The sequence below is a fragment of the Dermacentor albipictus genome, chromosome 1 (genome assembly GCF_038994185.2).
Source record: "Dermacentor albipictus isolate Rhodes 1998 colony chromosome 1, USDA_Dalb.pri_finalv2, whole genome shotgun sequence".
Taxonomy (NCBI): Eukaryota; Metazoa; Arthropoda; class Arachnida; order Ixodida; family Ixodidae; genus Dermacentor; species Dermacentor albipictus.
Window position 1 is genome coordinate 128,905,726 of NC_091821.1, and position 16,211 is coordinate 128,921,936.

At 44.9% G+C, this 16,211-nt stretch overlaps 1 protein-coding gene across 1 annotated transcript; it reads left to right on the forward strand.

The window, feature by feature from the left end:
- Nucleotides 1–2,433: 2,433 nt before the first annotated feature.
- On the forward strand, nucleotides 2,434–10,101 carry LOC139055822 (uncharacterized). Its single transcript, XM_070533369.1, has 4 exons — nucleotides 2,434–2,745; nucleotides 4,062–4,114; nucleotides 6,230–6,366; nucleotides 9,399–10,101. Exons 1-4 carry the CDS (start codon nucleotides 2,709–2,711, stop codon nucleotides 9,673–9,675), a joined length of 504 nt encoding a protein of 167 aa, XP_070389470.1. The 5' UTR covers nucleotides 2,434–2,708; the 3' UTR covers nucleotides 9,676–10,101.
- The last annotated feature ends 6,110 nt before the right edge of the window (nucleotides 10,102–16,211 follow it).

The following is a 16,211-nucleotide window of genomic DNA, read 5'->3' on the forward strand; positions in this document are numbered from 1 at the left end:
ATTCGTAGATTGAACTAGTGGCCATAATGTTAATAATTAATGGGTAGATTGACGCAATTATGTTAATTATTTAATAAAGTATTTTGATTTCTCATAGAACTAATGGCCTCCTGATCGAGTAATTTAGATCAGGGATTAGAATTGTGCTATGTGCCATAGGCAGTGCAGCTAAAAGAAAACACCTTGTATAACGAAGGTGATCTCTCGCACGGTTTGCCAGTACGGGACATTGTAAAATCCGGCACCGGATACAATGCGAACCGAGCCGCCCATAGACGGCAGCTGGCGTATATATGCGCGGACGCGAGGTCTAACACAAACACCCCGTCTTCGTCAAGCCGTCGGCGTCGTTTAGGCGGCCATCTTCCCTTTGTCGTCATTACTGTGTAATAATTTCGTCGTCATCTTACGATCGTCGTGATGGTACGACGATGTTTGCCTAAGGACTAATCGTACCGGAGCAAATATTCGCAACAAGATGAGGCATGTGTATGCTGCAGCAAAAATCCGGAGGCCCCTCAGCACATCCTAATGGAATGCGAAGGGATTCACCCATTGAGACCTGGAGATAAAGTACACCTTCCAGAAGCGCTTGGACTTAAAGTGGATGGAAGCATCAACCAGTCAGCAGTCGAGATATGCAAAAGACGTTTGGAGTACTGGTGAAAAAAATAGCGGAGAAGAAATCGATACGACCGGATCTTTTACAGGCATAGGTAGCGATAACAGTAGATGATGTTGAGAAACAAAAAATAAGATTATGGAGATGAATAAAAAAATGCTAGAACGAAAAACGTGTACAGTATACTTGATGAAATCAAGCAGGCTAGGTGACTATTTGTCACTGCCCCGTTTCAAAGGGGATGCCAATAAATTGTGAGTCGGCGCAAAGAGGTAGCCGCCGCAGCCACGGTTTATTTAGGCCGACCAGCCATGGTGCAAGCAGGATCTCGGGAGCGGCCCACACCGCAGCCGCTCAGGTCGAGCGCGCCAGCGCGTTCTATTCGGGCGCCAGCTGTACTTGAGGCGATCTGCTTCTTCGCCTGCTTTGGGGCCGATCATCGCGCCGCTACAAAATCATCATCATCATCATCGGTGCCTCCACAACCAGGCTGTCGTCATTTCATCGTCATCATGCCATTGCCCTCCAGCAGTTGTCATGCATTCGTAGCCATACTATCGTCATGATGCCATCATGGTCGTTCCCCATTATTGTCACTTCATCTTCGTCACATCATTGTCAAGATGCCGCCGTCGTCATACAGCCGTCGTCATTTCATCGTTATTTTCTTATCGTCATTTGTTCGTCATCGTACTGTCGTGGTCGTTCCATCATCGTCATTCCGTCGTCTCACACTGCGCATCCGCCTGATTTGGTGTTTGGATTTCACAATAGCTTCTGAGCGGTGCAGTGCATAAGCATGAAAATTTAATTACATGAAAGTTGCAACCGTTGTTGTGGATAAACATAAACATTGCATGAGATTAAATGTTCCACAGGATGCATCATACGCATTGCCGTTAGTTGCACAGTATTTAATTACCCGCTTCACTAAAGCTTCGCTTCACAAATTTTCCGACATCTGCGTTGTATCTGCAGATTTACGGTGCGTCGAGTCATCGAAAAAAAAATTAAATTATGGCGTTTTGCGTGCCAAAACGACATTCAGATTATGAGGCACGCCGTAGTGGGGGACTCCGGAAATTTCGACCACTTGGGGTTCCTTAAAGTGCACCTAAATCTAAGTACACGGGTGTTTTCGCATTTCGCCCCCATCGAAATGCGGCCGCCGTGGCCGGGATTCGATCCCGCGACCTCGTGCTCAGCAGCCTAACACCATAGCCACTGGGCAACCACGGCGGGTGCGTCGAGTCACCGACTCTGGCCATGAAGGCAGACCGGCGACATCAAAAACGCACACAAAGGCCGGTACAATGTAATCATTCCTGTCGATGGAATCTGTTCTTTTTTTTTATCATCCATTCTTTACGACCGGCAGATCCTGAAACGGATCCTGAAAAGGCAGCGCGTGAAAATAAGAGCATCGGAACAGAAATATCAGATTGTCTAGGCCCTCAAGAAAATAAAAGCGCTAGTTCATGCACCCGTTAATTTGAAAACGGTTTTTTCGGCTGCTATCACGCCTTTGGTCGCTCGAGACAAACTTAGTGCCGCCTTTGATGGCGAATAAGCCAAAATGTCTTCTCTTTAACGATTCAAAGTAGCTCAATTTTGGATAGTGATTGTTTTTAGCTCAGTATAGTATAAAAGCACACTAGTGCAACTTTTTTTTCTTTTTTAGGGAACGTTTAAAGCCTGACTTCCCGGACACTGTGAGCCGCCTGTGAAATGGTACTGAAGCTAGCGTACATGCTTTGACTGTAGTGAAGCTGACGAAAACGAGCAAAAAACGCACTTCTTTCTCTCTACATGGGCTGGAAACAAAACTGAGGCTCGAGGAACGCCTCCGAGAAAACGCTCTTTCAAAAGGAGGTGAGGGCTGCCAACAGAGCGCGCTAGGCACACAAGGAAAGTCGCCTGTTCCGACAAAATTCGACACGGGTGCAGCGCACGTTCCTGCGCTAAAACACGCAGCGGTATATAAGGTCTCCCTTCTGGCCGTCGACCACTGAGTTTTACCTTGCTCGCTGTGCTGTGGATATCCTAACGTTTCTCCTGGCTCCTCTGCGCTGAGAACTTCTCCAAGATGTGCCAACCAACTTGCACGGGCATGCTCACGGCCGGTAAGGACTTTCTTGCAACGCGTTGTTCGAAGACCGCCTCTGTCAGTAAGAACTGGCATTGGACAACATTGCTCAACGCGACGCTATCCCGCCAGTTTGTTGCTGCCTCCGCGTGAATATTTACAGCGACCTCAGTAACTGTCGTTACTCCCACGTTTTGCCTCAACACAAGTTAGTACAATTCTTCTTATGGCAGTAGTCAAACATGAACGTTGCCTGCATGTTGATACGCGTGGTGAACTTCTTATAACTGATTCAATTAAATAGGCCGAAGTATCGCTGCACAGAGGACATGTTGATTGCACGGCCGCACGAGTCGTCAAGGGTCGAGCGCGTGGGGACGTGACTTCGACAATTCGAGGGAATAGAAAGCTCATTTATCAGCATGCTCTTGTACGCCGGTGAGTAGAGTAGCACGAAATCTCTAAGTGAAACGAAAACACAGTAGAGCGGTGGCGCTCGGTGGAGCGGTCGGATGTGGCCGCACCGCCGAGCCCGTCACTGCGGCCGACTGCAGTGCACATTTAGTAAAGTGATGACGTTTAATTCGGTTACCTTTTGCACTTCAAGGTGGAAATACTAAGCTGCCCATTAGTATTTCCGTCTTGGAGAGGGAACGTTTGGTATCAACTGTTATTGCTGTGGCGCTCCGTACTAGTCTGTCACGTCTTCAAGGCTGCTGGTCGGTTGTAACCAGCCACGTTATTTTCTAACATCCATAAACTTGCGCGAAGAAATCTCTTTATTTCATGTATTTATTTATCTGTTTGTTCTGTCATTCAAGGCACGAGGCTTGAAGCAAGCCTGTGTCTCCGGCAGGCAAACCCTGTTTGGTCTAATTATTTTTATATATGTGTAGTAATACAAACACACCACCGCGACGTACATTTACAACTAGCCTTTGTGCTGGCGAGATCCCAGTTGGTTGAAAAAAAGAACAGAGATAAACATGTTACGTCTGTTTACTACGTTTATTCACTCTGTCTCATCGAATTGGCAGTAATTAAGTGAAGATGTGAACAATCTTGTAAACAATATTTCAAGAAGGTTAATTCAAATAGTGCAGGGTACGTGACAAGATAAGCAGCTCGTAAATAAGCACCGCGGAAAATCTAGAAAGTCCATTCTAACCACAATATTGGTGCCTGCTTAAGATCGCTGCTCCTCTGCATGCTCTATCGTATTTCACATAAATAAGCAATATGCTGGCAATTCCTTAGTCTACAATTTGGTCATATCAAGGTTTTCAATTTTTTTTTTGCATTTTGCTTCACTGCTGTGATTTCCAGTTGAAGAAAATATATATTTATTCGCAGTTCTGGTCATCCTTTCATTTGCCTCTGCCCACGACGTTGCTGAGGAACTCAGGGTAAGTTGTCCATGCATGGCCAAACGACAATAAGGCAATGTAGTTGTATCCGTTACGTTGCAATTTTAATGTTTTTATAAAACCGCTACACCGTCAAACGGATGAAGAGACTGGCTACACGAAAAGCCGCCGTGCAGCCTTGTATATGGCCATTGAATGGTTTTAAGCATAAAGCACGTTTTTATATAGTTTCCTCCACATTGAAACGCGGCCGGCAATGTTGGAAATTTCATTTACAACATCCCCTGCCCACGAGATGAACGCCTGCAGCATAGGGCAATTATGCCGGGTTCTGAGAATTCTCAGCAAGAAATCAAATATCTTTGGTTAAAGGTTAAAATATATGGGTAACATAAGAGAAGTTCACATGACACTGTGTTCTTATATTGACTGGCGTCCTGAGCAATGTAGCCTGCTAGTCAGCCTGCAAATATTGCACACAACACTCCCCTTCACAATTAATGTAAGCAGTCTATGTGGACAAACACGAAGGCATACCATACATGTGTATACATTTCCACGTTTGCACTCTTAGTACTGTCTGTAGCCTCGCTTTTCAGTTACCCCTGAGACGTTCGCAGTGCTCTTTGAAAAATTAAAGCTCCGTCGAAGATTCCACTTTTTCTGCAGACTCAAACAACGAGAAGCCAAAATCTTTAACAAGAAGACAAAATCTTTAAACGAAAGGTACCATTCAAACCACTATTCAAAAGCCCCCTTCCCTCCCCTAATGCTGCCAGCAAGCACACTAGCATTTGGAGTAGCTTTAAGCACGACGTAGCTTTTCGTGTGGCATACTGAACTGCTTCGACAATGAGCTTAACGCCCCTTATTAGAAAAAGAGATTGGAATAAGAAATTTCTAAAAAGTTAACTGGCTTCAAACACTGAATCCAATACAAATATTTCTTTCATTTCTAAAAGTAAATACAAAAGAAACTCGGGATTGGGTCTGCGTGTGACCAGCAAAATATGTTATCCTCCAGCTGCGAAGCTTAGAAAGAAGCAATACATGATCGAATTTTGTACGATAATAACAGTAATAAAATAAAAGGAATACATATATGTCAATAAATTTACGTAAAGTTCTTGGCAAATTTACACTGCAAATGACTGCCGATATCATTCAAGACAGGAGCTAATATACAGTGCTGAGATGTCACACATCTATATATATATATGTAGGCGTAAATTAAGATTACAAATTCGCTCTAGCGTCGAAAATATTCACATATAATTAGATGACTGCAGCTAATTACCGTGAAATTATGAGCTGATCAGCATATCCCCCTCCGTAACTGATGCGTCTGAGCAGCATCGACTCCTAATGCAGCATAATAATTTCATATAGAAGTGGTAAATATATAGCTGGGTATTTCCACCTCAGTTGGATTAACAGTGGACATTTGAAGTAGCAAGTTTGCAGCCACATTTTCCCAGTTCTTTTTTCTTTGAGCCTGCGACGTCGAGAGTTAATCGTTATTTTCCTCCTGAAAGAATATTCGAAAATTCCACATATGTGATAACTCACCCAGAACCAATCGGCTTAACAATAATATTCTATTGGTATCCAAAATTTCGAAATTTTTTCAAAAATAGGCCTGATTTTGAACACCAACGGACACAAAATTTTGAAACAGACACAGCCTTCATGAGGCAGCCAGAAAGACTGTGTTGTGAGGAGCACTTTAAGAGAGAACTCCGCATGCGCATAATAGATGCTTAGGTAACAAGCGTTGTCTCTAAAGGCAACTTGAAAACTAATAGCGCGCCCCGCTGTCCATAATGACATACGTAATAATATTTTGCTAGGAACACTTTTCGCGCACACAGTGAATATTTCCAGCCTCTATAGCCTGTCGCGCTTGGTAAATGATTGGCAGCACGAGCTAACTCACTAACAGCCAAAATCAGAAAAGAAAACACCTTGCTAGTTTACAATAACAAAAAAAAATATCATAGAGACAGCGAGGAAAACGAGCCCGTATTTCTGCCGTTCTCTTTGCATGGCTGTTCGGACTGCACATTTCGTGGCGGGCTTAAACAACTTCGCCCAACGGGAGTAGAGCTACCATACAGTTTACGTTGTGCTATTTTTCGCTCTACTGATTTGCAGATGAAACGCCAGACGTACTCCCTCCCACACGGCTCCGAGCTGCTTCTCGAACCGCTGAGGACGAGGTTCACCTGTCGCCACGACGGCTACTTTGCAGACGTGGATAACAACTGCAGGGTCTACCACATCTGCACTCGGTACGCGAACGCGTCAGATCTGCTCTACCACGGTTGTTGGCTCAGAGGCTGACGACAGAAAATTCCTGTAGACTGTGCTGCAGTGATAAGCCGGGGTTCTTTATTTTTATTTTTGTTGTTGTTCTCTTTTTCTTTTTAAACACACTGCACTGAAGGGCGCACATCGCAAATTATGTGGATATAACTGATATACCCAACAGTGTTCTGAGGTTTACGCACTTTTTAGTTGATATGTTTACGGAACTTATTGTAGTTGCGGAACTGAACGTTGTTGCGATCATTCGCTCCAATTGGTCAGCCCAAAAAAAAACGTTCTCGACATGTTCGTTCCAATGCTGAGCCAGTCCTCAACGTGTGCATTATCTCGACCGGAGAATATGCCAGGATTGCGGGATTGGTAACCATGACGTACTACGTTGTTATGGGAGTCGCAGGTGTAGACTTCGACGAAGTGTCGTCACCGGGCGCCATGGTGGAAAGCTGGAAGGTGCAGCCGCTTCGGAGCTCGGTGGCGAGGACGGGGAACGCCAACCTCCAGCAAAATGTTGCGCGAGTGAGGGGTGAAACACCGAAGACTATTTACAATGCATATGTACAAAAACAACTGCAGCGCTGACCAGTTGAGCCGACAGCTCGAGAGCCAGGAGCAGTTAGTCTTCTTCGTCGAACCGCCCACGCGCATCGTCCAAAAGCAACAACGCAGTATGCATGTAGCGATATATATCGATATCTTACGTAACATTGTCCCGAAGTGCGCGAAAGCTTTTCGTAAGGATAACGTGCATAATACCAACTTATTCGCCGCACATATCGGGAACAAATATCTCGTAGCTCATGTCGGCTTCGCGATTACGGATAATTGAGCCCATTCTGACTGTTGCGTGACCACAAGCTTACGGCTACAAGATGTCCCCTACAGTGATTCGTTAACACTGTTAATAGCGAACATTGGGTAATTTGTGAGTTAATAGCTTACTGTCATAAAGTGTCAGATATGCGCTCCCTCACAGAAATGTGCTCTAAAAAGCTATTATCCCAAATGAAATGTCTTCATTTTTTTGCATGAACACGCGGTAAAACACAGTGGCAATCACCGTTAACGTTCACAAAGAAACATTTTTTTTGTTGTTGTTTTGAGTTGCTTTGGTTCCTTCGCACTTCAACTTTCGGCGGAACAGTAGTGAAAAGCAAGAACGCTGGACGAAATTGTATGTGTGGTGAAGGTTTTGTGACTGCGGTGCATAAGCTGCTATGCAGTGCGTTCACGAGATAAAGAGCACAAGACGAAGATCAGACTTGAGACACCACTCGGGTAGAAAGGAAGGAATTATTCACAGCTGCCGAAAAAATTCTTAGAACACCTATGCGACCCCGCAGAATTTTTGATCAAAGACCATGAACGCTGGTAACCGCGAAGAACCACGCTCTCTGGACACTATTTAGCTTTCTGAACACGTGCTGCTCACGTGATCTCTCCTCAACCGCCGTCGCTGATTGCGCCCCGCTCTGATTAGGGTGCTCAATGGAATATTTACCACTTCAAAGATCAATGTCTTATGCCCGCATCAGTTTTTAGATGGAGGAAAGTGTATACTGTCAAAAATTTTATGCTGGAATCTGTATTTCCCTCGTAATATTACTTTTTTGCAAGGAGTTTCGTTGGGGCTCGCCATGCTTTGCTACTGTTTCCTGCCATCCCTAATTAACCCACACACTTAAAGCTTCCTCGATAAACGTTGCGCAAGGTCCTCCGCATCCCTTCAAATTTTATATTTGGCCTAACATTGAGTTTTTATGCGCCTATTATTTTTCTGTAACTTCGGCGGCTGGCTGAAATTATTGCGAATTTGGTCATTTCTTGTCACCACTCTAATTGGCTCTTACATGTTTTATAACTTACTTAGTACGTTTTTAAAAGTGCATTATTTATTCGTTCAGTGTCATTGTACTACACATTTTCACTATCTTCCATACAAACGACCTAGCGGGTGTCATATTCAATAAGTGAAACTGATAGTCTTCTGACTCGCAGAAATTAGCTGAGATAATTTTCCCTACAGATGATACGAAATGTACGTCATAATCGTGCAATGTTTCGTTCCCATCTGACTTGCAGCTTTCTTGTAATCGATCCGGACGTTTTTGCTGCGCGTGGCCTTTTGTACAGGCTTTATCGGGACGCGAGAAGGGAACACACTATGTGCATTGACGGCTTGTCTTAAAAAACATTAGAAGAAAAAGAAACGAAGAAAAAGAAGAAAGAAAGAAAACCAACACTGCTTATGCGATGAGTAGTGCGGTTAGCAGCGTTCTAGACAAGCGGTATTCGCGAAGCGGTTTATGCTTCGCTGCGCCATGTCAGTCAGATTTGTTCGGGGAGAAGCTTTCTTTTCCGATGATTTGTCATGAAACATTATTTACAATAGCGGTAATGAAATGACCACGATATAATCGCTGCTGGAATTCGCAGGTGTCGATTTAAAAAAAAAAAACAGGATTGGAAAAGGCGGAACCGTTCTTTCATGCCCAAAGTAGGCCTTATGGCGCTTATTTTGCAGCAAAAGCGCGTGGCGTATGCAGGAGCTCATGCAGCGATTACGCATTGAGTCAGTAGTTGGCATTGGTACTTACGAGCTGTTATGTATATGGAGAAATCTAACAATGAAATACATTACGAAATGCAGTTAGGAGGATTTGTTTTTCATATCTATAATGCAAGCAAGACGCCATGATGAAATTCTGGTTCTGAGAGACATAGAATAGATTAAGACGTGTTTCAAAAAGTACATTAATATAAAAAGGTGCAAACGTAGCACCAGGGTGGCCTTGTTATCACTCAACACGAGAATTTCCTGAGCTGAGCATGCCGCAACCCAAGAACGCGGAAACAAATCCACTTTCTATCACGTAGAGAAATGCCGCGGTTGCAGGCGCCCTGTTTTTGGGTGCACAACCGCTACAATGCCTGCACGAAGGGTGCGACAAGTGGCCACTCCGGCTCACATATTCCCTTCTCCGCTGCCTACCCGCAGATCCGCCGAGACGCGACAGCTGCAGCGATTCAGCTTCCTGTGCGGCAACTTGACCATGTTCAACCAGCTGACGCTGACGTGCTCGCGACCCGAGGACTCGGTGCCATGCCGGAACGCCCCCGTCTTCTACTACGTCAACGACAACATCGGCTACCAAGACACGCCCTTCCTATACGACGATGACGTCAGTAATGCCGACCAGTTCATTCACGAAAACAGGCTGCTCGAATCCATCCCGGCTGCCAAGCGGCGGTTCCAAAACCGGCGGCCCGAATGACTATAAGCGCATGATGCTACACGTGCGGTGCTGTCTCCGGGATGTCGTCTTCGCGAGCACCTGATCGGCGGCGTTCGGAAAACGCGACCGTGTTGGTGCCCATTTCGAAGAGAAACATGGACCGTAGTGTGCCCACGCTGCCGTTTACCAAATTAAGGGTAACGCTGCTAAGCGAACTCAGCTTTATGTGCGGGCATAAGCAGCTCCAAGAACACGCAGCTTATGTCAGACGACCTTATACAACAAAGTAACGAATGTGCATAACAATGCGAAGCATACGAGTACATTGTCGCCTCGATTTTCTGTACATCACATCGATGATAGAAACAAGCAATGATACGCGTGCCCCGCTGTAGGCAGCAGTTCCCAATGCGTGGAGCTTCGCCTGCTACGCATTGTCTAATGTGATAAATCAATAAAAGAAGAAGAAACACTGAAGTGGGCCTGTAAAATCATTACTCATGCTACATCTGCAGAACACAACAGGTCACTGCCACGTGCGCGCATCTTCGTATAACCTGCCAACGCTTTGTTTTCCTCATGTATACTCAAGTTCGTACGACGGCTAAACAAGACCACGCTTACTTCTGAAAAGGGCAAAGCCGCAGCTCACATGACAGGCACTGTGTCTTTGTCTCTAATGCGCTGTGATATTTGCTCCGTTATGAATCAACAGCCTAAGAAAACGTTTTACTGACCTCTGAGCAACCTAGACAACTTTCTGCCACGTTCCCCAGTTCAATACAACGTTTCAGTGGTACTACCGCACCAAGTCAGTGCACGGCCTCATTAAGTGTCCCGGTTTCAACAATCTTGCTAAATTTTAACATAGCATAATGAGTGTTCCAATGTTCACTTACAGAGGTTACAGTCCCTCAATGAGTACAAGGAATCTTTCAGATCCTTCTCTCCGTAATCTAATACGTCCACTTAAGGATCGTGCGTGCAACTGCACTTTTCTTGTACAAGTGCACAGCTGAGTGGCGTGAGAGTTAGGGCAAGTTGGTAGTTTTGCTTTATGTGTTACTTTAGGCCAAACAGAAAGAGCACAACCGACATGCACACGCGCTAACCACCGCCTGATATTATTTTTTTTTAAACGCGAACTTACATGACAAAGTATATTCTCACACGACAAATAATAAGCACCCAAAAAACATCGAAACCAGATAACGAGAAGAAATTCCCCATGCGGACTTGGACAATTTCGCAACGCATGCCCTATATCACAAGCTTGTTTTTGAGAAAGCAATGCAAAAGCATTGCTGGCGCGATCTCCCCCAGACGCTATTTTCTGCTGCTTTCCCAACCACTCTCGCAATATTATCAGGGTGCCTTTAGCTATAAGATAGCACACATTTAAAAATTGGAATGACTGCCGCCGCAACCCCTGCAGTGAATCTTACTATCCCACTGTCATGTGGCAAAAAGTACGTCGGCTGACAGGACGTTATCTCAACGATAAGCTTCCGGACCATGATTACAAAGTTGATAAAGCTGTCCAAGGGTACTTGATGTTTACAGTTTTAATTCTGGTTGTGATCGCATTTTTGCAAAATTTCCTATCTAATCTATCTAATTTGCGTCTATCTAATAACTAAGATGTGGACGTGCTCGGCAAGGTGCGCTGCAGTGACCACAGGATGGTAAGAACTCGAATTAGCCTAGACCTGAGAAGGGAACGGAAGAAACCGGTACATAAAAAGCCGATCAATGAGTTAGCGGTAAGAGGGAAAATAGAGGAATTCCAGATCAAGCTTCAGAACAGGTATTCGGCTTTAACTCAGGAAGAGGACCTTAGTGTTGAAGCAATGAACGACAATCTTGTAGACATCATTAAGGAGTGTGCAATGGAAGTCGGTGGTAACTCCGTTAGGCAGGATACCAGTAAACTATCGCAGGAGACGAAAGATCTCATCAAGAAACGCCAATGTATGAAAGCCTCTAACCCTACAGCTAGAATAGAACTGGCAGAACTTTCGAAGTTAATCAACAAGCGTAAGACAGCTGACATAAGGAAGTATAATATGGATAGAATTGAGCATGCTCTCAGGAACGGAGGAAGCCTAAAAACAGCGAAGAAGAAACTAGGAATTGGCAAGAATCGGTTGTATGCGTTAAGAGACAAAGCGGGCAATATCATTACTAATATGGATGAGATAGTACAAGTGGCTGAGGAGTTCTATAGAGATTTATACAGTACCAGTGCCACCCACGACGATAATGAAAGAGAAAATAGTCTAGAGGAATTCGAAATCCCACAGGTAACGCCGGAAGAAGTAAAGAAAGCCTTGGGAGATATGCAAAGGGGGAAGGCAGCTGGGGAGGATCAGGTAACAGCATATTTACTGAAGGATGGTGGGCAGATTGTTCTAGAGAAACTGGCCACCCTGTATACGCAATGCCTCTTAACGTCGAGCGTACCGGAATCTTGGAAAAACGCTAACATAATCCTAATCCATAAGAACGGGGACGCCAAAGACATGAAAAATTATAGACCGATCAGCTTACTGTCCGTTGCCTACAAACTATTTACTAAGGTAATCGCAAATAGAATCAGGAACACCTTAGACTTCTGCCAAGCAAAGGACCAGGCAGGATTCCGTAAAGGCTACTCAACAATAGATCATATTCACACTATCAATCAGGTGATAGAGAAATGTGAGGAATATAAGCAACTCTTATATACAGCTTTCATTGATTACGAGAAAGCATTTGATTCTGTCGAAACCTCAGCAGTCATGGAGGCATTACGGAATCAGGGTGTAGACGAGCCATATGTAAAAATAGTGAAAAATATCTATAGCGGCTCCACAGCCACCGTAGTCCTCCATAAAGAAAGCAACAAAATCCCAATAAAGAAAGGCGTCAGGCAGGGAGATACGATCTCTCCAATGCTATTCACAGCGTGTTTACAGGAGGTATTCAGAGACCTGGATTGGGAAGAAATGGGGATAAAAGTTAATGGAGAATACCTTAGTAACTTGCGATTCGCTGATGATATTGCCTTGCTTAGTAACTCTTGGGACCAACTGCAATGCATGCTCACTGACCTGGAGAGGCAAAGCAGAAGAGTGGGTCTAAAAATTAATCTGCAGAAAACTAAAGTAATGTTTAACAGTCTCGGAAGAGAACAGCAGTTTACAATAGGCAGCGAGGCACTGGAAGTCGTAAGGGAATACATCTACTTAGGGCAGGTAGTGACTGCGGATCCGGATCATGAGACAGAAATAACCAGAAGAATAAGAATGGGCTGGGGTGCGTTTGGCAGGCATTCTCAGATCATGAACAGCAGGTTGCCATTATCCCTCAAGAGAAAAGTGTATAATAGCTGTGTCTTACCAGTACTCACCTACGGGGCAGAAACCTGGAGGCTTACGAAAAGGGTTCTACTCAAGTTGAGGACGACGCAACGAGCTATGGAAAGAAGAATGATAGGTGTAACGTTAAGGGATAAGAAAAGAGCAGATTGGGTGAGGGAACAAACGCGAGTTAATGACATCTTAGTTGAAATCAAGAAAAAGAAATGGGCATGGGCAGGACATGTAATGAGGAGGGAAGATAACCGATGGTCATTAAGGGTTACGGACTGGATTCCAAGGGAAGGGAAACGTAGCAGGGGACTGCAGAAAGTTAGGTGGGCGGATGAGATTAAGAAATTTGCAGTGACGGCATGGCCACAATTAGTACATGACCGGGGTTGTTGGAGAAATATGGGAGAGGCCTTTGCCCTGCAGTGGGCGTAACCAGGCTGATGATGATGATGATGATGATGGTGATGATGATGATGATGATGATGATGATGATGATGATGATGAATAACTAAGCACTCTGACCAAACGACCAGAGAGATTATTGAAGTTGCAGAAATACACAGTCTGGGGGAACTTTGCCCGGCTGCTGTTTCTGTATCGCCTTTCAAAAAACAAATTAATTAGACGCGGCGTGCGGCGTGTTAATTATCTTAAAACGCACATGGCATCGATCTTTCGTTAAACAGTTTTCCGATTCTTCCTTTTTTATTATTTTAGTGCTTGTCACTCAAATAAAATGACATTGAAGGTGGCGCACGTGCTTGTCGTTTCTGTTTATTGGACCTCGTCTTATGGTCGTGGCTAAAATATGACGTGAATTATAACGGTATACTTAAGTACCAAGTAGGCTGATTAGGAAAATACAGGATATAACCATTTATAGCGCGATAAGGAGGATTTCATGACAAAATACAGCAACACAGAACAATCACCAATGTCTCAACGATCAAATGCGAAACTGCCTACTACCGAACTGATGTTATATAATCTCTGCCAGGCTCTCGCACGTGCCTTCGCGAAAGAAAGAGAGAAGACAAAAGTCCGAGCGATTCTGTTGCTGTCTCCAATAACACAAAGGGACGCGTCCGTGCAGGTGTACTGTCTCGTCCATGCTTTTGTCCAGAAGGAGTGCTGCGCGCACAAAGATTTCGTGTCCTCAAACCTCCGTTAAGCTACACTGGAACTTGAAAACAGGTGTTTTCAGTTCTGTTGTGTCGACATCCCCCCAAAAAAAGATTCCTTTGAATTCCTTTTCTTATCTTCTTTTCTTCTATTATTTCCTTTTTTTACCGTTCTTCAATTTTCACGCTCGAAAAGACGTTTCAGAGCGAACAAAGCGAGTTCGGGCCGGATTTCGCTGCAACGCCCATGGACGGGGAGTCACATAACGCAAGGAGCCCCATCTGAGCACAAAGTTTCAAGGGCGTTTTGATGGCGAGCGGGTTCGTCGCCGCCTCTCGCGGAGGCCGCGGAATCTACAGAGCGCAGGAATTCCGATTCTGAAACTTTATGGGTATAAAGTTCTCATAAACTTTTGATGCGAAAGGTGCACTGACATTTCCAAAGTCATGCTTAGATTTTCAATTCCGGAACATTGCAAGTTTAATGTTGTTATAGACATTTGATTCTTTTAAAGTCGTACATCGGACAACACAATTAGACAAGCCAAATCAACACACTATTATTCAAGTTGACTAAGCACGCCGCGAGGTCCGATGAGACGAAGCGTCGTGTTGGTTAATCTATGCCGTCAATTTTCTTTTTTTTCACCTGCGCCAAAGCATCCATGTCAAGACACTAATGCTAGCAAAGGTAACTAAGGTAACTCATACAGGTTCACCAAGCACGGAGCGAGGTACGATGAGACGAAGCGTCGTGGTGGTTCATCTGTGCCGTCATATCACAGAAAAGAATATCAACATTTTTTTTTTTCACCTGCGCCAAAGCATCCACGTAAAGACACTAAAGGGCAGCAAAGGCAACTACGTTCTTATTTATTTTTCTGCTTTGACTTTCATACGCGAGGACACGTTGAGCCTCTTCATTTTTTTTTTTTTCTCGCTACCCGCAGGCTGCCAGATCAAGCCAGAGCGCATGCACTTTTCTCGTGCTGCCTCGACGCCCGCGCGGCGCACTTCGATGCGCGTTCGTTTCTCGGTGGCCGAGTGGATTTTCGCCTGGCTTAGTTTTGGACGCTTTCTGGCTAGCAGACGAGAAAAAAGAAGCAATGGTCGCTCGCTCCCATGACTGCGGGGACACGACGGATTGCAATGCGTTCGCTTGAGCGCAACCTCTCCGGAAAGTCTTGTCTCGCCCGTGTAGGATACCGAGCAGAATGCGTATGCTTCTCTGTGGACCAAGCGTCTCACGGTTTCATCGATATTCGATCCTTCGGTAGCCACATTATAGGTGCCCAGAGTAGGTGTTCGATTGTGCACGACCAACATGCGTTTCTTTGCGGTTTTCTTTTTTTTTTCATATCGGGGCCCCCGCTCCACAAAAGAAACAAAGACATTGTTGCGGTGCAACGAGTTGTCGCATGGTGAAAGTTCGATTTTGTTACTTCTTTTGCGGAAAGTATTAGCCCACGGGACGCTTCAGTTGCCGGATACTCGTATTATATTATTGCAAGAGCAATTATATGGACATTCCAGACGCATTCCTGCCGTCACCCTTATGTTCCGTATAAAGACCTATGCGATACCATCGCGACCGCGGGCCGCATGCTGTATGTGCGAGCGAAATCGTAGGGGGGTGATGGTGGCGTGGGTGAGCCGACAATGCTGGCTCAGTCTTGTGTACGTAAGGGAGAAAAGCGGGGAGGAAGCACGCCGCCTTCTGTCGCGCGCGATACATCATGGGGAGTGGAGGGAGGCGGGATGGCGGGCCATACGATTCTGTGATCTGTGAATCTGTGATTACGCAACATGTTTATTTGCCTTGTATCACGCATTATATACAGCGACTTTTTCTTAGGTACGTATATTTATTGGAGACTTACACGTATATTTAAATATCTTGTTGCGGTGTTTTGTGCATACGTGCACTGAACTTTGTTTCCAGTGACACTTTTTTGCCCTTTATCAAGCTGTATCTTCGCATTTCTAATGCACAAGTGCGAGTCAAATTAAAATGAGCCAACCCACCCCGCGCATTAATGGTTCGGTGCGAAGCATGCGTGTAGCCCACATGGATCTCTTATTTACAAAAGTGACACGCAAG